The following is a 22,783-nucleotide window of genomic DNA, read 5'->3' on the forward strand; positions in this document are numbered from 1 at the left end:
AGCTTTTGTTACATTTTCGTTTTTCTCTTTCTCTTTTCCATGGTCAGTCCAGGTTGCACAACATTTTATGTACACGTATCACTCAGCTCCAGCGAATTTGCCTACTTAAGACTTTATTCACAGTTTGCTCATCTCGATGGCTGAATTAACTTCTAAATTCTCTTTCAGTATCATAAGTTAATATATATGTATATGTGTACATGTGTATGTGTATTCCACGGCATCATTCCAAGCATACGTACTTACAGTTCTAAAGCAGTCTTGGAAATTCTTTCGGGTATTAGGCATGTCGGGAATTCTGTACATTAGCTTATAACACTTTGCTGTAAGGTCAACGCAATCATAAAATAACATGTAAAAGGTGGATTCGGTTGTTCGACGGACAGCATGCTACATGAATTATATAACGGTAAATGCGAAAGTGTTAGATTTATACTGTCGTCAGCTTTGTCGGTTGCACATGTGGTTTAAGGAAGTAGACACTTTTCTGGAGCTGATTCGGATAGATCTGAATTTTCCTGATATGATATCGCAAATTAATTAAGTTTAATCCGTGATAAAGCAATCGTGCGTATCTAAAGAGAAAACATTCTCCTACAAAATAAAGTAGAGTTATCGAGTCTAATGCCAAACACAAATTCATATATTGCATCTTCTGACATTATTTCATTCTCTTTAGCTGATATTAAATTATATATCGCACTATATATAAAACACGTCTCAACAAAGCTAAATCGTGTGCAGCTCTATTCAGTGTTTTTTTCTTTTTTTTTTCCTTTTTTACAAAGCGCTTTCCTACAATCTCTGGCTCCATTCTGCCCAAGTAAATGTGAATTATTCATACGAACAACGTGTCTTTAAGCCTAATGATAGACAATTGCATAATACATTCATTCCGGGTTATACTTTATACACATCAAGGATTAACATTGGGCATGAAGTGCAGACTGGTGAATATACATAAATCAAATATTTATTGTACAATTACTACTAATTACATTGACAACCGAAAAGCTTGTTGAAAGTATCTCAAAAAAGGACCGAATTCTTAATGAAGAAACTGCGTGTTTCTGCTTAATCCAAGAATGTGTATGTGTGTATGTCTTATAATCGTTACAAATATACATATATATACAAACTAAATACTACTTCTGATGACCTACATAAGGTTTCATGAACCTTCGCGGAGAAAACAGGTTCCATCTATCGCGCAGCAAGAGATAAGAAACTTACGAATGGCAAAATTAAAACGCTCGGTTGTCCTTTCTTCTTCATCCTTTACTTTTGTGCGGTACTTCAAGTACTCTCTCATTCAAAATCTGATCTTACATTGCGTATGCTCTAATAAGTTCCTTCTTGCTGGACCTAACACACAGACAACTGCGACCGTGCAGTTGATCATAGTGTATATTTCTAAACTTAGATCTCTCTCCGTATCTGTAAGAGCCACTAGGTTTAACTAGGTTTGGCATAGACCTTTTCGAAGTCTACACGTAGAGCGAAGTAAGTCCATGATTAAATCTGTTCCTGAAATGAAATAGATGCGTATACTTGGGGCGTTGGAGGTAGAAAGAGCGAGATAACTGAGCGTTAAAATTGTCGAGAGTACATCTCAACCGATTGATTTTCTTTTTTTTTTTTCAATAAAAATTCACAATAAATACGACATCGTATTAAAGGAAATATATATATATATATGTGTGTGTGTGTGTGTATATATGCAAATTACCGATCCTCAAGTTACTCGCTTTCTTCGCTCTTGCCTCGAACGCCTCGATTATCCGCGATATCGGTTAATCCTAATATGACGCTCGTTTCCAAATATGTGGAATGGACTGTGATTCGCTTAATATCTTTTACTCTCTTATGTATTACATAGCACACGGTCACATCATATTGCGTTGCACATTGCAATACCACATTAAACCACTGTTCACCCGTTTCAGTTGAAGAAAATCCATTCTTCTCTCATTCTTTTGCCGACACACACTCAAATATTATAGCGAATTCGGTCGAACGACGCATCAGTGCGGATCGAATGATGTCATACAGAAACTTACTCAAATGCAAGAGCACGATTGACAGACGTTTGAACCGACGAGATACAAGTGTTTCGTTTTCCATGTTACAACTCTTATTTTAACTTCGTCGATTCAACCGTCTGCATGCTGTATGTATCCTTTTGTTTTATGTACGATAATATTCAACCGAAGTTCAGCTCACCGAATTAAACAATCCAAGTTCACGAACAATTCTTGTTATAATTTGTATATTCAGGCCCTACTTTATATTTTGTTTACTATACACAAATCAACACAAAAACAGAATTAATGTCCACCGCATAATTTTTTTTTTTTTCTTAAAAGCACTTGTTGTGTGTTGTGTTCGTTTCTTAGAGAGAAAGCTCCATCCGTGTCACTTCCAACATTGATGAGGATAGATCTGCTTGTATTTTTTACACACAGAAAGATCAGAAATTATAAGATTAAGAATCACATCTTATTCTTCCCAAAATTCGCCTACTATGACAATCGTTGTCGCTTTGGGGAGGGACTTAATTCCGAATCCTCATCCTCCTCATCCGAATCTCCTTCGTAGTCGACTAACCCCTGAAAGTGAAATTGCTGGACCTTAATATATGAAATCTCGTATGGATCAACATTATTATTTGTTCATGCGAGTTATGTAATCGTAACTCGTAGAATTATATAATTAATCACGACTCGCAGGAACCGAAATTTAATTCCTGTGTTAGTATTATATTGGTGTAGTTTTGAAAACATCACTTATCGCGATGTTATATTATAAAAATTATAACATGTAACCATAACACACTCCAAATATATACAATTTTCTTACCTTTTTGAATAGTGCTGTACCCGTTTTTTCTACGGTACCGATAGCCGAATTGGGAGTTATATCCGAAGCGATAGGTGACTCGTTCGTTGTAGACGAGCTATTGTTGATTTGCGGTTGCTGCGAGGTAATGTTGTTGTTGGAAGTATTGTTGTTTAACACGGACTGCTGCTGCTGCTGCTGTTGTTGATGACTCTTTGAATCTGCGAGTGCAGGATTGAGCGTGGAATTCGAAGAGGATGATTGCTTCTTGGTGGAAGCTGGCGATACGAGATCAGCTGTTGCTGCCGCTGCAGGTACCACCGCTTCGCCCTCGTCGAATTCTTCCTCCTCGTTAAACCACAGCTCTTCCTCTTCGTCTAACTGCCTCTGATCTCTGCGGTATCGACTGTTCCGCAAGATTGATGGTACACTATGCACATAAACAAACTTTGAGAATAACAGTTAAATTTTTTGTACTGATATATGCGTATTATATCAAGCAAGATATCCCGTGATTGCGATGGCAACCTAAAAGAGTCTTTCATAAAAAAATATTAACAAACATAAATAAGTCAAAAATATAGAATGAGAATTTTACATACAAGATTTTTCGAAGTGATTCATCGTCGTACCTGTCAATGGCGGTTCTGTCACGATCTTTCAGCTTGTCCTGATGTTGTTCGTATCTCAATTTCAATGCCTTAAATGTTTGTACGTAATCAATCGCTTCGAGTTCCTTCGAAAAGTTCTCGACAACGTGTGAACAGAGCGACTTTATGTCCTCCTAAAGCATAATAAAACAGTACTGAACAATGCGATAATAAAAAGAAAAAACTCTAAATTTGTATTTGCCACGTATCTATGACTCACCAACTTAATAAACTCAAACATCTCTAATATAGCTGAATCTAGAAGATTGTATCTGCCATTGTTCCTTACAAATGCATCGAATACAGGTGCAAAGAGATTACCCTTGATTATGTACCTATTATAAAATTCGTCCTTCAAAGCTATAATCTTCCTCATAAACCTTAATGCGCATAACACTAAAAATGTGTGTGTTGATTTCATTAAAACCAGTATTCTTCTGAGTAGGTCTTTGTTCAATATGCAATTCTTGATGTGATACGTGTGATGTTCCACACAGAATGACAACAGTTCCAGAATCAGCCCCAAGAGTTGTACTGTTCTATAATCCTCTCTCGCAGGTTGTTCTCCGATCGTGTTCGCTAGGAGAGGCGCTATCAGAGTAACAATACTATTCTTGTAAAAGTAATTTAGGAAATCAGTCTTTTCTGTTTTATTAACAGAAGCCAACATGTTCTCCGGATCCAGAAGTAAACGCAATACACCGGCCAACTGTACCGCCCCACCTAACTCAGGATCGCTGTCTCCGACAAGTTGAGCAACTATTACGTTGATTAACATTTGGTTCTGATCCGTGCTATTTATCTGTTGTAACGTATAATCCCGTACAACGCTCGGAGAGTACTCGACGATGTAAGTCAGTATGTCTATACTGGCCGTTTTCGTCTGCGCGTCGTTTATTGCCAAGGTAATTTCTAGAGCGGGGAGTATACCAAGCGCTGTTAATGTTTTATAAAATCCTTCTTTTCCTTGCGGCTGAAGATTCTGAGAAAAGTTACAAAATTCCTTCAAAAAGAGAACCAAGTCGCGCCTCTTGCTATCTAATGTCGCATCGTCTGTTAATTGGCGAAAAAGTTCGGTAAGAAACTTTTCATCGTCTTGTATCAAAGTCACTATCTCAACCTTATTGAAAAATATAAAACTACTCAGTGTACTCAGCATATTATCTTCGAATACACTCGGGGTTGGCAGCACTACGTCTTGAATGTACTGAACTCTGTATGTTTGATGGATTTTAGCTAATAGTTCGGCGTTTGTGATGGGGATTGCTTGCTTAAATCTGGCTAATTGTCGAAGGTATTCTCTATGCCTCTTTGGCTGAGATAACGTCGGCTCGTATTCTAAACATCCAACAACGTCGAAAATCGTGTCGTCGCTGAACATAACTTCGAACAATGCATTTTTATTGAGTAAGAAAATATTTTTGAATATATCATAAAGATGATGTAATCCCTCGATATTCTCCAAATCTTCGCATGTGTGAAAGAGATTTAGCAATTTCTTAATGTAACCCTCAGATTCCAACGCGACAGCTAACTTTTCTTTTCTCATCGGTGAGGTTAAACAATTCTCTATGAGCTCATTAATATCTTCCAATCGGCTAAGTTCGCACGGAGGTAATTCAATTGGTGGTGCCGCGTCTGACATATCATCGAACCGTTCATCTTCAGATTCCTCTACGATATCTTGAGTAATTTCTACTGATGGATCCTTGCCTTGCACCTGACAAATCTTCTCCCATATCTCGTCACAGCCAGCCTTCTCTTGAAAACTTAAGGCTAAGTCAAAATTGTCTCCTTCTGACCATACTATTAGTGTGTCCTGAAGTCATACAAATATCAATTTATGTAAATACATATACATGAGCACCCATATACATATACACACATATATGTATATATATATATATATACATATATGTACTATAATTTTTTAATTTTTTATTGTCACATAAATCATATATTTAATGTATTAATATTTAAACAACAAAAAATAATTTGCTCTGTGTAATTATATCAAATCAAATACGTACTTTGTGGTAAACAATTACTTTATAATATCAAGACCTGACATTTTCATATGTTTATTTTGACATATTTGACTGGTACTTGTGTACACAACAAAAGATACAATATAAGAGAACATATTTTCTAATTGGTTGTTACCTGTTGTTTCTGATATGCTGTATCAGGTTGTATTCTACTCTCCAATAAAACAGAGCCATCGCTTTCTGCTCTTACCAACAGAGAAATCCCCTTTAATCTATCTACATAGGAAGATGATACATGACCAGTTCCACGATCATCCCACTGTCTATCTGCATTAAGCGCATATAATTTTACTCTTCTTCGTGTGTCTGTCATATTGTAAAACTAATTGATACACTCCTTCCCAGATATTATCACCAGCTATCCCGCATGCCTTTTCTAGGTTTGCTGAATCTTTGGCCCACTCGGTGTTTATCTTTACAATAAAAATATTTCAAATGCCTGTCAGATTAATAAACGCACAGAAACCCAGATATGTTAAACCTCTGTACGCTCTAGTACAACCCATCAAGGTTTCTTGTTATTGCATTATTCACTACTGTGATATAAATGAAACGCTGATGTATACCAAATCTTTAGTAAAGAATGGTTCATACGTATGCAGTATACATATACACACACACACACACACACACATACATACACATACGAGTCTTTTAATATATATTTTTTCCTCTTTCTTCTCCTTCTTCTCTCTCTCTCTCTCTCCCTCGCTCTGATTCTATGTACCTTTCCTTCAATCACTCAATCAAGGAAGGAGCGTCAAAAGAGACGACTAACGGTTCCAGCCGGAGTCTCAGGTAGCAAACAATATATACGTTTACATAAACAATATACACTTAGCTCACAACACCATTCAGTGGACGATGTCGACTGGGATGTGAGGGATGTGCGCAATCGTGTCCCGTGAAGGAGCGATAATTTACTGCATTGCAAGTTATACGAACAGCAGCCTGATGAACAATGGAATGAGAGCGTCATACGGATATCGAGAGTCGTGTCTCCAGGATCTCCCACGATGCTACGACTATTTACCAAGGTGATTGCGCACAGATTGTATGTCGGATAAAACAACTGGGCCCCAATCTACAGGTAGAATCACCGGGGAGCTCCCTCGACGACGGCGAGCGCGCGGGAAAATTACGTGATAAACGTACAATCCCGTACGTGCAGCGTAGTCCCGCGCTCTCTCACGTGTAGCGATCCGCGACGACCAGTCGCACGATATCAGATACTACTTGCGGTGCATATGAGCACAGTAAACAAGATGACGCGACCACCCCACGACGTGCGATACTTCTCAATCGTCGGCGAACGTTGGCCGTTGCTCCGTGTGTGTGCACTTTCTCACTACCTCTGTGTATGATGCTGTCGCCGCGGCCGCGGCGAACGAAGATCCGTGGCGAGGATGTTGGCTGCCGCGTTGCTGCGATGTGGAAACACGACGATCTTATGCGAATAATCGTGCTGGCCGGTCGCCGGCTCGCATCGCCGTACGTTCAGTTGCCCCTGAGCTATTATCACTCTGAAACTGACATAGACACTGAGGCAGCCACAACACTACATTCCGCCATGTTAGATCATAACAACGCGCCACGGGGTCCACCGCGTGTGAACGCAGGGACTCTGGAGCGAAATACAAAATGAGCTCACGAACTGTTGCAGACAGCATCGTATTCTGATATCTTTCGGGTCAACTTTCGCTCATTTCCAGGTCGCCAACCAAATTACCGCTTTATTTTGAAGTGATTTGTAAGAAAAAAATTGGAACCAACTGTAAAACACAGGTGACAATTTCAACCAGTTGAAACTCTACTACGAGAGTAGAGTCTAAATCGTATGAAAATATACATAGCGTGCGATTTATTCGATGTTTTATAAGCTCCCAAACTTTTATCGTGCGTGCCTCCACTTGTATAATTCGTACGCTAAATTTCATTAACTTTATATTATTTCGAATTAGCGTACACTGTGTACCATATATATATGCCATGTCGATAGATCGAAAATTGGAAGTATGTATAAGAAACCGTACAATTACAGTAGTTACAGTGATAGGATGTATGTATGTACACAACATCACATGGCACAATATTTATGTTGAGGCCTTTACTAATTTTACCACCTGAACTATGACTGACTACAGGTATTAATCATGAACCTTTTTCCTTAGTTCGTAAACTCGTGAAATTTCTCATATGCTTTTGCATTAAACAATTTCCATTCTTCACGAGTTCATGCTAGAGGAAAAGATTCATGTTGATGCTTTGAACCGAGACCTGTGGTCTGTTCTTTTTAGCTGCACTGCGGAACTAATGCAATAAGTTAGAATGAGACAACTAATTTTTTCTCACTTTAACTTATTGCACCAGTTCATCAGTGCAGCTAAAAAGAACAGACCAATGGTCTGCAATAGGTGTTGTAAGCTGTAAGCCGTAAGAACTGACCAATTATAGCCGATTATTTTTGTAATAATCGACTGTGATTCGCCAATTCGCCAATACGGCTTACAACTTACGACACGTATTGTAGACCAGGCTTTAGGGCTACTTTCACCAAACTGCGCTTAACCACCGTTTCAGTAACTTTGTAGGATTCCAACCAAAACTGCTATTGGAGTTAGTGGAAAAAGAGGAATTAACAGCATATTCAGTTGGAATCCTGCAAATTATTAGAACAATTAAATTAACTCAAGTTTGTGATAAAAGTGGCCCTTAAATCCATATTTATAGTCGGATCTTATATTTAAAATCATCTTAAGTTCATCTTCAGATGCTATCAGCAACAAATGATTTTATTAACTACAGAGTATCTGAAGGTGAACTTAAATGGCTTTAATTATAAGACCTGACTATGGCCGGTATTCATAGTCGGATCTTATATTTAAGACCGTCTTAAGTTTATCTTCAAACTCTGTACAAAATATTTCATAGGCTATAGAGTGTCTGAAAGTGAACTTAAGACGGTCTTAAATGTAAGACCTGACTATGAATACCAGCCTATGAATACCGCCTTAGAATTACATAGCTAGTGTCTGTTTTTACCAATCTTGGTCAACCAGCTGGATGTTCCAACGGAATTGACCACTCGCTTGTCATTAATTAGAATTGACAAACGCGATTGGTCAATCCCGATGGTATAACCCAGTTGGTTAAATTTACCACTGTTGGTAGAAAAGGTCTCTTTTAATAGAAAATATAGATTTACACTGGTTACTTTTCGCAAGAAATAAATAGTTATATTGGCTGAATATTATCTTTAGATCATCTAGGCTTCTCTTTCTTTCCGAAGAACTTTTAACTAGTGTAATAAGTTAGAACGAGAGAATATATCTATTTCATTCTAACTTATTGCGCTAGTTCGAAAAAAAGGCAGACCTTATGATAGAAAGTCAGTTGTCCAATAGTGAGCGCCATCTATCAGAATTCAGGCTGATCAATCAGATAATTTCAATCTTTACTTTTTTACCCGCGATATTCAATTTTTAATATGCAGAGAATGATTCGAGAAAAAAATATTTTGAAGTATTTAATTATATATATAGTAATATATAGTAATATGTGTATAAAAAAGCTTCAAGTGTTCGAATTCAAAGCATTGAATGATTCGTATTCGCAGTTTGTCTTGATTTTATAAGGATGAGAAAATAACTTATTCACATCGTGATATGTTGAAGACCGTTTTGCACAGAAGAAACTTGCAAATATTAAAGCTCAGGGACAAAGAATACTCAAATGCATTTTATGCAAAGGATATCGAATTAATTTCATAATTACAAGGAATACTTTTACACAACTATAGAGTTTATATGCAAAGAAGCAAGAAGATCTAATAATATATACAGATAAAGATGTTTATATATAAATCTCAAAAGTAGAATACCAAAAGAACTAATTTTCCGTACTTTGTATTCGTGATAGTTTACAAAAAGAAAGACATCAATCATGTCGTTCCTATAAAATCATTCTTCCGCTTTTCTGATTATGATTGTGTCGACATCGTGGCTTCAGTTTGTGGTTTCGACGTTCGAGCTTTCAGTCTCAGTTGTTACTACATCTTGGATTTAACAGTCGCTAGAAGATCGTTTACATACACGTAAAGTTTATTTGCGCTCAATCCGTACGACCGATTTCGGAATTATTGTTTAAAAGAATCCTCTCGTCGGTTATCACGATCCTCAATTGTCATATCGGTCCGTCGCGTAATTGAGGCCGATCACTAAGCAAATTAAAGACTATTATGTTACATGATTTATCACACAATTTCATCTTTATTTATTCCGTCGTTGGCTGAGCCGAGAACTTTTGTAATCTGCGTTTGCGCAGCATTTCCTGCTCGCTCGAGGATTCCGTCTCAGTCCTAAATTCTAAATCTGACGTATTACTAAGCATCGATGTGTTTTCCTTTGACGTACTCGGAGAAGGAATGTCCTCCTTTGACGTGCTCGGAGTAGGAGCATTATCTGCCTTAGTAGGTGTATTTTCGGCATTCACATCAGCGCTCGCATCTGCCGCACTGGCCGTCTGCGATTTGGTCATCGCAGACATATTTGACGTTTCTGACGTATCGTCGGCGTTGCTTGTAGTGTGCATGGGGATACTGCACACAAACAATTTTGTGTCATATTACTTGTAGATACATTAGTTATACATACATTACCGTTCATATTCAAGCATATTTCACAATCGCTTCAATGATCGCTTCAATACAATCGTCTCATTTAAAGGTAGCTCAGTGTAATATTGGAGCAATATAATCTCGATCACTTACTTGGCTGTAGCAGCTGCTCTCTGATACTGATTCATCATCGCGTTAGCAGCATCCAGTAGAAGTTGAATTCTTTGCAATGTTTGTATTCTCGCTTGAACAGCCTGCCGTAAATTACCCTCCATCGCTTGAAGTTCCTCTTCGCTCAGTTCAGTTAAATTCGGTGGTGGTACAGGAATTGGTGGAAATGGTACCAAAGTAGGAAATAGCGGTGGAAGAAGCGGTATATTCCCAGGAGATATGATTTGAGGTGGTGAGGTACTTCCAGCTCCATTATTTTGAGGTTGCTGTTGTTGCTGTTGTTGTTGTTGAGATTGTTGCTGCTGCTGCTGCTGCTGCTGTTGTTGCTGCTGTTGTTGTTGAGGTGGCGCCCCTGGTCCTGGTAACCCAGCCCAAAATACTGGAAAGTGGAAAGGAGGCGCTGGTCCTGTATTAAATATGAATTATACAAGTAAACAATTATTTCTCATTCGTAAAAAGAATCACTAAATCGAAGATCATAAGGAAACACAAGAAAATTGTACCAAGAGGGTTGACTCCAGCAGGTGCTTGTTGAGGCTGAGGTACTTGTGGTCCTGGAGGTCCTTGAGGAGGATTATGTTGTCTAGGCGTTGAATTGCTTGCTGCTGGTCGCAAAATATTCAAACGACACGTCGGGCAAGTTTGTTGACGTTGAAACCACGAACGTAAACAAGCAGTATGGAAGATGTGATTACAGGGTAGCTTTTTACTAGCTGCAACCATCTCCTCCCTATATATCAGTATAAGACATTTTAGAATTGCGTAAAAAATGTTAATTTTTTACTAAGTACAAGTTACTCACCGGCATATAATACAAACATTATCAGCAGCAGCTAATTCCTCAGTTGTTGCATCTGGATAAAGTGTATTCATATTTCTAATAGCCCTTCGAGACATTACAATATCATGGAAAGCTTTCTTAAAGTCTCGCATTGTATAATACATGGGACGCAGTGCAAACAGAGGTAATGTAAATAATTTGATCATCAATGTCACAAAGGCAACATACAGAATGACCTGGCAGAAAAAATACACATTCATTTTGATTATCAAGACAGATATAAATGTAAATAAATGTAAATAAACTAGTATATATTTTCATACTAATTACCTTTAACAACCCAATAATCAGTTCTGTGTACAACAAGAACACTGGCTTATTGTCCCATGGATTTTCACTTTGCAGATCAATGGTATGTAATATATACTTTACAGCAATATTAAAAACAACAGTTAACAAAATTGCATATTCAAAACCAAATACTAGCTGCACAGAAGGACCTTTGGCAGCTGTTGTGTTGTATGCATAATGTATCATTGTTAAATTAATAGCGAATAAAAGTCCTAATAATGTGCCAACTCTAAGGTGGAATAACCACGTTATCACTGGGCTTCTTTCCATCTAAAAGATAAACACATTACAAACAAATTAGTCAAATATTTACATACTTTATATATGTTTCTTTTATGACAAGTTGGAACTTACATAATCAACACGGTCTTCTGCAAGCCAATGAAATGATTTTAAAAACAAAAGGAGAGTAAATAATGCTATAAACTTTGGGCTGAAGTCATCTCTGAATACCGTGAATGCCAAGCATGTTTCTGTCACTGCGTACCACACTTTCTCCACCAAGTGCTGCAAAGAAACAATGTCAATGTTATCCACGACACATTGGTGAATAAAGCAACAACGTGATAATTAATAAGCAATCTAAATACATGAGAGAACAATTACTTACCTCAAGCTCGGCAGCGCGCAGGGTGCCGAAGAAAACCTTTCGCAAGAAGGCGTTCATCATGAAAGCAAGGATGAATCCTTGCGCGTAGATCACCTGAGGAGTACAAAGTAACACGTATGTAATGGTGACAGCAGTGCTGTCATGACTGACTGTTATCGTGTTTTACCACGTATACAAGTGATAGAAATATCACACGAGAAGAAAACTCACGGTCATACTCGGGTTGGATTTGGTTATGTGAACCACCGTAGGATAGAATTGTTTTCTCTGATAATATGCATTACCAATAACAGCACACGTTAGCACGGTGCTTATTAACATAATCACGGCCTCCCTCATTTTTGCAAACACAGCCACTTTCCCACGTCAGCCCACGTTGGCTGGCGTTGGTTCACCAAGGAGAAATCGGGTTGACACTTATCGCACGGAGAATTTTACTACTTATTCGACGCTTTCGTTAGTACTCCCGGACAGCTGTGTGTAACGTGTTGTACAATACTGCGCGCTATCGACGATATTAAACAACGTGGCGCTGATAGCGTCGCGGCAATCTTTGAAGTGCATATCACCATATATAACGCACGCTCGAATGATGTAGTGTTTCTTCAGCGATGAGACGAGACTATCACTTCCTTTCTCTTTTTGCAAAAAGACCGCAACAAGTGACCCGACACATAAAATTGCTTTTTACATATTATAATTTGTGTGCGTGTGAGCGTCATGTCATGTTGCCTCATACGTGAAATGTCAACCACTACGTGTTTTGACAGAAAGCCAAGGCCACGTGATTGGTCACGCATCTGATTATCATGTTGAACCACGTGGACGATCGTGATTCTCATTTCCAATAACGGTGCTGCTATGTATAATCATTGTAAGGTTTGAAATTAAAAAAAGAAAGAAAACTTAAACAGATGGAATACTTCTCACGGATAAATTGGCAGGGAAACGTATATGAATACGCAACGATTCGAATTAAAGATCTGCCAAAAGGTATATTTTACGAGTAGGTTCAATCATAGTAATTATTCATATTACTAATCCGTGCATTAATGAAACAGTACGAATATTGCAATTGAATTCAAAGTTGTCATGTGGATGACGGTGAATATAATGAGGAACACATGTAAATAAGCAGATACATGCAATGACTAGTCTTAAAAAGTAGTACTTCAAGTCGGGCGTGTGCCTTGTACAATCTATAAAAGAAGCGAATAATTCATAAAATTATGGAGGTGTATAGTTCACAAGTGCGACTTACAATCGTATCACTTACAACTATTCGCTCCGCTTAAACAATGCTATGCTTAAACAATGCAATGCAGTTTTAAACATTCGTATTTAAACTATCAGTTTTGAGAACACATACTATCCCTATAGCAACGCTTGTATATTCTGTTAATAGTATCCAATGTACTAGGAACACCACAATATACGCTATATAGTTACAAAAATATATATATATAAAAGAGTTATACTTTCTTAAGATAACAATTCTAGAGATACAGCACATCAATTCAACATGCGATATTTATTACATTTTTATACTCTGTGCATCTCTTTTGTTACGTATGCATACTGAGAGTTCTCGTCTTCAATATACTTTTTGGACTCTGACGTTTGGGAGTTCCTAATTGCGCTGTCGCTTTCAACGGTGTTCTGCGTGTCTCAACCGGTGGTTTACGCATTAATTTGGTACTTTTCGGTGTTTTGACTGTTAAAGGTCGCTTAATGTGCGGAGTTTTGCTAATATCTGTCTTGTAAGGATATAGACTCGAATTTTGCGATGCTGCCTCGATGGGCATTTTCATCAACGGCGATGTTTTCATAGCAGCGTTTTCCTTCTGATGAATTTCCACATCACGTGCGATGTTAATAGTTTTATCCTTAACAGAAATCTGATACGAAATCGGATCCTTGTTTGACAATTTCTGACTTTGTATCTCGAAATTCTGCGTGGCACAGTAATTTTTGTCCGTATGTTCTTGAAGCGGTTTCAATTGAGTAATTGTTACATGTGTCTTTATCTGTGGTGATGACGTATTTGCAGATGTCGCGACTGGATAGTAATTTTTACCTTTCACCTCCTTGTTGGATTGTTTTCGAGATACTTGTGTCCTCTTATACGACTGCTTGGAATGTTCGACGTTTACGTCAGTTTCTTTAGCTACATTTGAAGAACGTTTTACGCTTACATTATCGCGACAATGTTTCTTGTTTGGTACGTTCACCGTTGACGTAAAGTCAGATGTTTTAGTGGTGCATTCATCAAATAATTTTGCCTTAGCTAGCACCATACCGGCATTTTGCGCCCGAAGTTTTGCGACTGATGCTCTACCAGTCTGTGGAGCAGGTGTATTTATTTTACACACCGATTTAAAATATCTATCCGCATCTTTCCAAGATATCTCATTCGAGCCTTCGGTAACATTATTGTCTCTTTGTAAACAGTCGTTATTTAAGACTATATTCTGATGACTATTAGACTTTCTTAAGTCATCCATTTTTTTATCAAAGTAGGATGAATTATCTACAAAGTCTTTTCCATGAAAAGATGATGCTCTGCGCACAGATGAACTCACACGGTTATTCGTCAAATGTAGCTCTTTAAATCCGGATAAATTTGAAATGCTATTGTTCGAAATTTTGTGCTGTTCTGAACGAGAAATCAGTGTGTTTACTTGATCACGCAAACAAGCTATCTCATCTGTTGCACTATCAGATATAATTTCATTGGATCTCGCCGTAGAATAGAATTGTTCCTCCAAGAATTTGCTGGCAAACGTCGATTGTTTTTCGATGGGATAAATGTTCACTTGTTTTTCCAGTTGGATATGATGTTGCAAATTGAATTCCGGAGATACATGCCACGATGCGGTTCGTCTAACACGTTTGCTGCAAAGATAAAATATTTAATTCAATTTCTGATGTCTGATCTATTTTTATACACTAATATTTAACTTTTGATTCGAACAATGTATTTTATTTTCTAATAAAAGTATCATATATATTTTAAAATTTGTGATCATTTTGCATCGACATATTAAATGATGGAATTATTTTTTTAATCACCTGGTAATTTTCTCCTGCGAGCGTCTTCTTAATGTCCCAATTTTTCTTGCGCTAGGGGATCTTATTATTTTATGTTCTCCTGATCTTCTAATCTTTAATTCTTTACTCAGTTTTTTTGCTAAATAATCACTTGTCAAGGTATTTTCGATACTAGCTTCTTCTAATGTTTTTTCATATGCCGTCTGCACTTTGTTTACCGAATGCGTAGTTATATCGTTCTCCTGATTGTATATATTTCCAAATTCCTGTGAAATACGCGATTCAATCGCGGAAACTCGATTTTTTATATCTTCGTACTCGCTTTTAGGAATTCTGACGTAATCATCTTCACAGTGATCGCTCGATGATGAGATCGTGTCAGTATTGGGAAGAGATGTATCGAATTCTTCCAAATCAGTCTTTTTCTGTGGAATCAACAAACATATGTTGCCACTTTCATCTGTAGCATCTAGTTTCTTCAAGCTCGTGTTTACCTCTATATGCCACTGCTCGCTATTTCTGTGATGTTCCTCATTTACAAATTGCCCACTGCCATCGTCCGATAAATTCACATTAGCATCGATAAACACATTGTCGTATTCCTGAAGCAAATCATCGTTTGATGGTTCATCATTTTTCATAAATTTTAAATGCGATATCCCGTCGTTGTATTTCTGCATTTTACATGCATCAGAAGAATTATTTATTGAACTCCAACGTCTTATCCGTACGTGCGGTTTATAATTATTCGTAAATGAATCGGACAAGTCCTCGTCAGTATTTTTCTGAAAATGTTTGACCCAAATGATTACTGGAGCCATTTAACACATTTAATCAAGATACAAGAAGCTGATACATGTGTGTGTGTGTGTGTGTGTGTGTGTACTTACTGGTTTATTTTTAGGTACAAATTTGTCCAAACTCAGTCTTATTTTCTTTGATTTATCTAGTTTGTCAGCCACTCTTCTGAAACATAACAAATTCATGTATATTTTTTAATGCAATCTCAACAACAAAATTGCAAGTATAAGATGCAAAATAGCAGAATAACAAATTTGGTTTCATACTTTTTCTTTACACTTGGAGCATCCATTCTCTCTGCTACTTTTCGCTTTTTGTTAAATTTAACTAAAGGCACTGTTTGCTCTGGATGTGTAGGAAGCTGTTGATGGTTGATACTAGGCACATCATCAACACCTTTCCCAACAATTTTTTTCAATCCATTGAACATTCCTGTGGAAAACACACATATACATATTGCAAAGTATAAAAGATGTATTACATATAATAAACAATGTTATATTTGCACTATACTATATATAAAAATATGCATAGCAACATTATCATTATCTTAACATTCATTAAATTTAAAGAGAATAATGTTGAGTATTGTTAGTCTTGTTAATCTTATAACTTTATCGATCTTATCAATGTTAATAATAAACATGGATATTTGATATATATAGAGTACGGGTTAATAAATACATGCATAGACATACTTAAATTCAGATTGGTAGCACTTAGATGTGGCTTACGTGTAAGACTTCCACTACGATGTTTCTTCTTTTTAGATTTTCCAAGTAGTTCAAATGAATCTAATCCATTATCTGTACTACTACTTGTTTCCATAGAGATACTTTGTGCTATGTGAGATGGCAGAATACCAATATTTTGTGAGTTTTCAATTAAAATCTGTAATAAAAAACATCTGTATATCTGGTTATTTTTTTATCTAACAACATATCTAAAAAAAAACACACCTTGATGATAGTCAAATGCATTTGCAATCTGTTTTGTACAGCCGACATACTTGTGTCTCTCAAAGGCATGATATTTGGTCCGACAACTTTCGCCAAGTTCTCAATACTCATCTTATTTTGCTTCTCATGCATGGAGACCTTTTTTAAGAACTCCATAAAAAATGCTAAAGTATTGAGATGATATGGCGGTAACAGTGCACATGCTAGCAGCAATGCCTGTATTCGATAATTCTTCAGCAGTGCACAGTGTACAAATAGATCGTGATAAGTATATGGTATCAATGGTTCCGGCAGATCCCGAAAGAAGGACTTCAAGCAATTGGCAACGTCAATCGCGTGATTCTTCTCGCCTAAACTACCGCCGTTGTCCAAGCGAGACATCAACTCTCTCTGTCGCGCCTGAGAGCCAGCTTTCCTGAAGAGACCCTCCTGAGCGATATACTTCTCCAAGAATGTCGTAGCTTGAATCACAAACACGGGAACGTGAACAATGCCACCCGACGACAAATTCACGATATCCAAGGGTTGATAAAATAAGGGAGTCTTGAAGACCTTCTTAGAGATATCCTTGCAGACTTCGGGTCTTTCGCTTTTAAGCATACTCTTTTTGAAGCGATACTTAACCCCGAAGCCCCTGAGATCATTGGCAACGATATGATAAACCCTTTCCTTGTGCAACACATCGTAGATCAACATCTTCCCAGGGTAACACAGTGCAATATTAGTTTCATACAAGTCTCACGATGAGTCGCGTCCAGTGAGAAATTACGAGCAAATCAACATCATTCAATACCACGTACAGTGTACATTTTCAAACATCCGTTTCGTATTGAATTTGACACTCCTTCAGTACTGCCAACATTCGATCGGCAATAACGAGCTTCTCTCGATATCCGCGCATCGCAATATTATGCGAGACAGCTTCTAGTTCCTTTTTTTTACCGTTGATAGGTCAATTCGTGAGTGCGCCACTATTTCCATTCGCCCCGCTCTCTTTCTGGCCGCGAAGCGCGAGGGGCACATGCGTATCTGCCCTGGCAGAATGCTTCGTCCATATGAGTCTTCGGTCCGTGGTCGCGAGCAGATTTCGAAGAATGTGACTCCTTTCGCGACTGCTCGTGACCGTTCGATCCTCTCGCCTCGTCGCCCCTCATCCGATATTCTCGGATGCTACATTTTTAGACGCGCGGTCGACGGGGGGACATTATCCGCTGACGGCTGACGGATATAGATCTCGACTGCGACACTCTGATGTGACTGTCTGATGTGACTGTCGAGAGACGCGAGATTACGCCGTGTGACAATCCGGGAGGAAGATCGTGCATCATCCGCCTGTCATCTCTGGAATTCTACCGTCGTCTACGGACGACGGTCACATCTCGCTCTGGGCATTGTTGTTAATCGGAACGGACGAGCTGTCAGCTGAAGAGGGGTCGAAGGTCGTTTTCCATGCTGACCCGTCACGAGACCTTGACAATCGATAAGAAAGCATGTGTGTGCACGGACTCGTGAGTTGGCTCGGAGCGTCGAAGGACTCGGCGGTGCGCGAATGGCTCTCCTTCTCCACGAGACTAGAGGTGACTCGACGGACGCGATCGCGAGGTTAGACGATCACGCATGAAGAACCATGAAGAGTCCCGCGACGTCCCTGCAACACTTGAATGGGGGGACCAACGCACATCCCGTCCCGCCGTCGCAGAGCTTGACGGCACCGGGCAGCGTCAAGTCTCGCTTCGTCAACGTCAACGCCAACGCCAACGCCAACGCCAACGCCAACGCCAGCAGCCACGCGACCACCAACGGTAGTTACCAAGTGGTGAAGGTGGCCGGACGGGAGTCCGGCTGTTACATCGCCAGCAACATTGTGCCCAGGGTCGGCAAGCAGCAACTGGTGTCCTTGAATGGAGACTCGGTTCGCTGCGACAGCGTGAACATCGACGAGGCGTTGGCATGCGACGTAGCGCCTGTGCCGCCTGCGACGAGGACCAAGGCACTATGTGTGCACATCCGGGAGAACAAGTGGTATGACGCTGGCAATATAGTTTCCGTGGGAGTCGCGGGAACCAGCCTGAATCATGCTCTGGAGAGCATGTCCTTGGCGTACAATCCTAGCACGAAACAGCTGTACTCTGTAGAAGATACTAAGGCGCCTCCTCTTGGCAGTGCGCAGATTGACTGCACTTCTCAATACTTAGAATCTCCATGTAACGGTAAGGAACGATCCGGCTCCAGCGTAAAACTGGTCGACTCGGATAGATATACGAAACTCGAGAACGTTAGCGCAAACAGTAGTCCGAGGAATAGTCTGCCTCGATCGTGTAGCAGCACAGTGTCTTCCCTTAGCGAGATATCACCCTCAGGTAGCTTTCTGGGATCCGACGAGCAACAGCACGTTGTAGAGAAGAACGACAAGACCAAACGTTGGGGATTAAATTCGCTGTTCACGAAGAATGTGTTCTCATGGAAGAACAAGGGTTCCCAACAATCGACGCCTACCAGTAGCCCGTCAAGAAGTGTCGATAAGGTAGGCGGTAGTACAGCTTTAATTCAACAGCCGAGACCAGCGAATCTGCCGGCTAAGAACGCGCTGGAGGAGGAACGCCATCGTAAGCAATACACTGCTATTTTAGAGGCAGCAAAAAAGAGAGAATTGCGCGAGGAGAAAGAGCGCAAGCAACAACGAGAATCACAGCTCAAGGAGGAAGTGAGATTAGCCGAGGATTCTAACACGTGGAACGTGTACGTCCTACCGAAATTCGAAAGTGTTAAGAACACGAGAAAAGTAAGGGAGCTGTGGTGGCGCGGTTTGCCGCCGAGTGTACGCGGTAGAGTATGGAAACTAGCGATTCCAAATAACTTAAATGTAACTCCGCACCTCTATAATCTCTGCTTGGACAGGGCGATGTCGAGCCCTACCAACGAGTCATTAGCTGCAATCAGATTAGACGTATCTCGTACCTTTCCTACCTTATGTGTCTTTCAAGAGGGTGGACCACTATCCGACAGCCTTCAGGGTATTTTGGCAGCGTATGCCGTATACAGACCGGACGTGGGCTACGTGCAAGGAATGAGTTTCGTCGGTGCGGTATTGTCGTTGAACATGGAACCACCGGACGCCTTCGCTTGCTTCGCTAATCTGCTAAATCATCCTTGTCACAGAGCCGCCTTTACATTGGACCAAAAGAGAATGAACATTTACTACAAGGTATATTCCAGTGCTCTTGCGCATAAGCTGCCAAAAATCTTCTCCCATTTCACCGTAGCCGGATTGAGCCCAGACTTGTATCTGTTAGATTGGTTGTACACGATATATGCCAAAGCAATGCCTCTTGACGTCGCATGCAGAATCTGGGACGTCTTTCTCAGAGACGGAGACGAGTTCCTCTTTAGAACGGCGCTCGGGGTGTTACACTTGTATCAAGAGGAGTTACTGAAGATGGACTTCGTGCGTGGCGCTCAGTTTCTCACTAGATTACCGGAGAATCTACAGGCGGAATCATTATTCAACAGTATTAGTCAAATGTCTACTACCGTCGGGACAACGACGTTCCAGCAAATGTTGATTCAATTCTCGTCGTAAGCGAAAATGCGTCGGGAGATACAGCGAAAATTGAATTTGAGGTACCGCCTTTATTATTACGGTTAGGGGAAAAGCGTGTCTCTCTTGAAGAGATGCGCATATTTGTTACATATATTTATTATTGTTTAGTATTGAACATTTTTCATTTCTTTTTGGGATCTATATTTCTACCAACATAACACGCGAGATTGATGGCGTTCATTTGAATGGCTCGTGGATATATACTAAATATCCCAATGAAGCATCTGAATTATTATTTATTCTAAATTTTACTAACTTAATATTGTTCGAAACTTTTGTCCCGCGATGGACGTAAAGACGATAATGTATCTAATCAATTGCATAGAAAATTGGATCATTTTCATGGAAAGTCACAAAAAATATATGTATATATACATATGTAAATGAATGAATTTGTTATAGAAGTCATATTTTTCATGTAAATAATATAACTGACTGTTTCTCATTTGGTTGTAGATATGTTCTTGTAAAGAGTGAAATTAGAAAAAATGATCGGAATAGATCCTCAATGCTCTATCAAGTATATTAGATCTGTGCGCACTTTGCATTCTCTTTTAGTGTTTTCCGAAATATGACAAATATTGTATTTGTAACATCTTGGAAAATACTCTTCAATATACGGGAAACACAGAGATAGAGAGAAAAAGAGAAAATGTGTGTGTGTGTGTGTGTATGTGTGTGTATGTGTGTGAGAGAATACTATATCGTTAGGTTCCAAGTTTAGCTCAATTGTATATATTATATTGTTTGTTTTATTCCTCACCGGTTTTGCTATATCAATAGCAGTTTTACTATTAAAAGTTTATATTAAATTTTTAATAATTTGTGATATTTAAATGACCGAGATGCATCAATTTTGCTTCACGTACCGACATACAAATCGCGATACCACACGCAGCATCGTGCATTCCAACATTGAGATAAATATCGGTCTATATACTTTTTATGTACCTATTCAATTTGTGCTGGAAACCATCTCTCTTCAACGAACGAAGAGAAGTATATACTCGGACAACAATATTATATTCGATATACCGTCACAACAGATATTATATACACGTAAATGCATATAATCTCATTCGTGCATAGAATTTAGACACAATTAAGTGAAAGAAAAGATGACGCTCGCTATGAAGTATTTAATTGCTATCTACAAACTCTAAATATGCTGATGTATTTACGACGATATAACACGAAAGACACCTAACGAAATACTTGAGATTACGTGCCACAAAACATATATTTCATATGAAAATTTTAATCGAATATCAGCTTGTGTGCAGACGCGAGGCTAAATAGTGCAAACGTAAAGATATAATAAGGAAATGAATTAACGAATTTCTAATGCGAATCTTTGATAACTAATTAAAGATATTGCGTTAGGTATTTATGCCGTGAGCATATTACCTTTGCGATTGCACGTTTATTTCCTGGAACATGTAACGAGTTAGGTTTTTTTGCGCAGTTCTGGAGTTCTTCCCGACGAATCGATGCGTGCTGCTTGCATTATTTCGCTTCGTTATTTTTAGTCTTCGGTACTCATGAATAAGGTGCTGAGTATGAGATTATTACAATCAAGCGTGTGTGATAAGAAAAGTTCTGCGATATACGCGACGCGGCGAAAAGTTTCACCGACTTATGCGTTTCGCGTTTCGCTTAGTATTTAATTAAGTGGATATATTTTCTCTCTTCGTTATTGTACGGCAGTCAGCTTGGTTTGAAACAGCGAAATCTTATGATGTCCCGTCTTTTGAGTGGCCTTCATAACGAAGATAGGATAAATTCGAGGTTTAGGAACATATGAGAACTTTCTATATGTAATTACCGAACCTTATCTTTCTCCTAAGGGAATAATCTCAAAGGTGTATTTTCATACAATCTAACTGCAATAAGCTTATTGTGTGTGCTTGTTGTGCGTATCTATTTAATACGGATGTGTGCGGAATAAAGGGATTTTTTAGTTCTTACTAGATATCCACGATATCTCAGAATGACAACTCAGAGTCACAAGCACATCGCGATATAGCTGCGTATAGCATGGCTTGGGAGCTTGAAATTTTACGGAAAATATAGAATATATCGTCTCACACCTACCGGTATAAAATTATATATTCAAGTACATATATCACTTTTATATTAATGGGACAAGATGGAAACACGGGGCTGGGAGTTATAGAAGCTGTCGAATTGCTAATTGCTGAAATGACGCGAAACAATCATCGCGGTTCGTTGAGTTTTCACTTGTCACTTTGAAACGAGATTACCTGAACTTGTAGCGCTGCTTCGTGGTGGTTATTTATTTTATGT

General features: G+C 38.9%; 4 protein-coding genes across 11 annotated transcripts; 1 reads left to right on the forward strand and 3 right to left on the reverse strand.

Moving 5' to 3' along the window:
• Positions 1–754: 754 nt before the first annotated feature.
• flfl (serine/threonine-protein phosphatase 4 regulatory subunit 3 flfl) lies at positions 755–7,130 on the reverse strand. 4 transcript variants are annotated; one of them, XM_011146925.3, is made up of 6 exons: positions 6,889–7,130; positions 5,652–5,949; positions 3,709–5,307; positions 3,471–3,622; positions 2,860–3,268; positions 755–2,609 (listed from the first exon to the last, which is right to left on the reverse strand). In XM_011146925.3, exons 2-6 carry the CDS (start codon positions 5,847–5,849, stop codon positions 2,523–2,525), a joined length of 2,445 nt encoding a protein of 814 aa, XP_011145227.1. In that variant the 5' UTR covers positions 5,850–5,949; positions 6,889–7,130; the 3' UTR covers positions 755–2,522. The 4 variants fall into 4 exon arrangements, with proteins under 4 accessions (XP_011145227.1, XP_011145225.1, XP_011145229.1 ...); XM_011146923.3 differs by having other exon boundaries at positions 6,692–7,130; XM_011146927.3 differs by having other exon boundaries at positions 5,652–5,803; positions 6,889–7,129.
• Positions 7,131–9,408: 2,278 nt separating this feature from the next.
• Positions 9,409–12,589, reverse strand: sip3 (septin interacting protein 3). The gene is made up of 8 exons (XM_011146918.3): positions 12,275–12,589; positions 12,065–12,157; positions 11,809–11,961; positions 11,434–11,724; positions 11,125–11,339; positions 10,826–11,052; positions 10,305–10,728; positions 9,409–10,133 (listed from the first exon to the last, which is right to left on the reverse strand). The coding sequence occupies exons 1-8, from the start codon at positions 12,401–12,403 to the stop codon at positions 9,809–9,811; spliced, it is 1,857 nt and encodes a 618-aa protein (XP_011145220.1). The 5' UTR covers positions 12,404–12,589; the 3' UTR covers positions 9,409–9,808.
• A 487-nt stretch (positions 12,590–13,076) lies between these two features.
• LOC105186596 (uncharacterized) lies at positions 13,077–17,716 on the reverse strand. Of its 3 annotated transcripts, XM_025298612.1 has the most exons (7): positions 16,876–17,716; positions 16,615–16,807; positions 16,183–16,348; positions 16,006–16,081; positions 15,610–15,900; positions 15,137–15,540; positions 13,077–14,959 (listed from the first exon to the last, which is right to left on the reverse strand). In XM_025298612.1, exons 1-7 carry the CDS (start codon positions 17,569–17,571, stop codon positions 13,630–13,632), a joined length of 3,156 nt encoding a protein of 1,051 aa, XP_025154397.1. In that variant the 5' UTR covers positions 17,572–17,716; the 3' UTR covers positions 13,077–13,629. The 3 variants fall into 3 exon arrangements, with proteins under 3 accessions (XP_025154397.1, XP_011145217.1, XP_011145216.1); XM_011146915.3 differs by having other exon boundaries at positions 15,137–15,900; positions 16,651–16,807; XM_011146914.3 differs by having other exon boundaries at positions 15,137–15,900.
• Positions 17,717–17,925: 209 nt separating this feature from the next.
• LOC105186595 (TBC1 domain family member 14) lies at positions 17,926–22,783 on the forward strand. Of its 3 annotated transcripts, none has more exons than XM_011146912.3 (2): positions 17,926–19,085; positions 19,236–22,783. In XM_011146912.3, exons 1-2 carry the CDS (start codon positions 18,503–18,505, stop codon positions 20,453–20,455), a joined length of 1,803 nt encoding a protein of 600 aa, XP_011145214.2. In that variant the 5' UTR covers positions 17,926–18,502; the 3' UTR covers positions 20,456–22,783. The 3 variants fall into 3 exon arrangements, with proteins under 3 accessions (XP_011145214.2, XP_011145215.2, XP_011145213.2); XM_011146913.3 differs by having other exon boundaries at positions 17,926–20,080; positions 20,169–20,475; XM_011146911.3 differs by having other exon boundaries at positions 17,926–22,783.

This window comes from Harpegnathos saltator, unplaced genomic scaffold (assembly GCF_003227715.2).
Source record: "Harpegnathos saltator strain DR-91 unplaced genomic scaffold, Hsal_v8.6 scaffold101, whole genome shotgun sequence".
Classification (NCBI taxonomy): domain Eukaryota; kingdom Metazoa; phylum Arthropoda; class Insecta; order Hymenoptera; family Formicidae; genus Harpegnathos; species Harpegnathos saltator.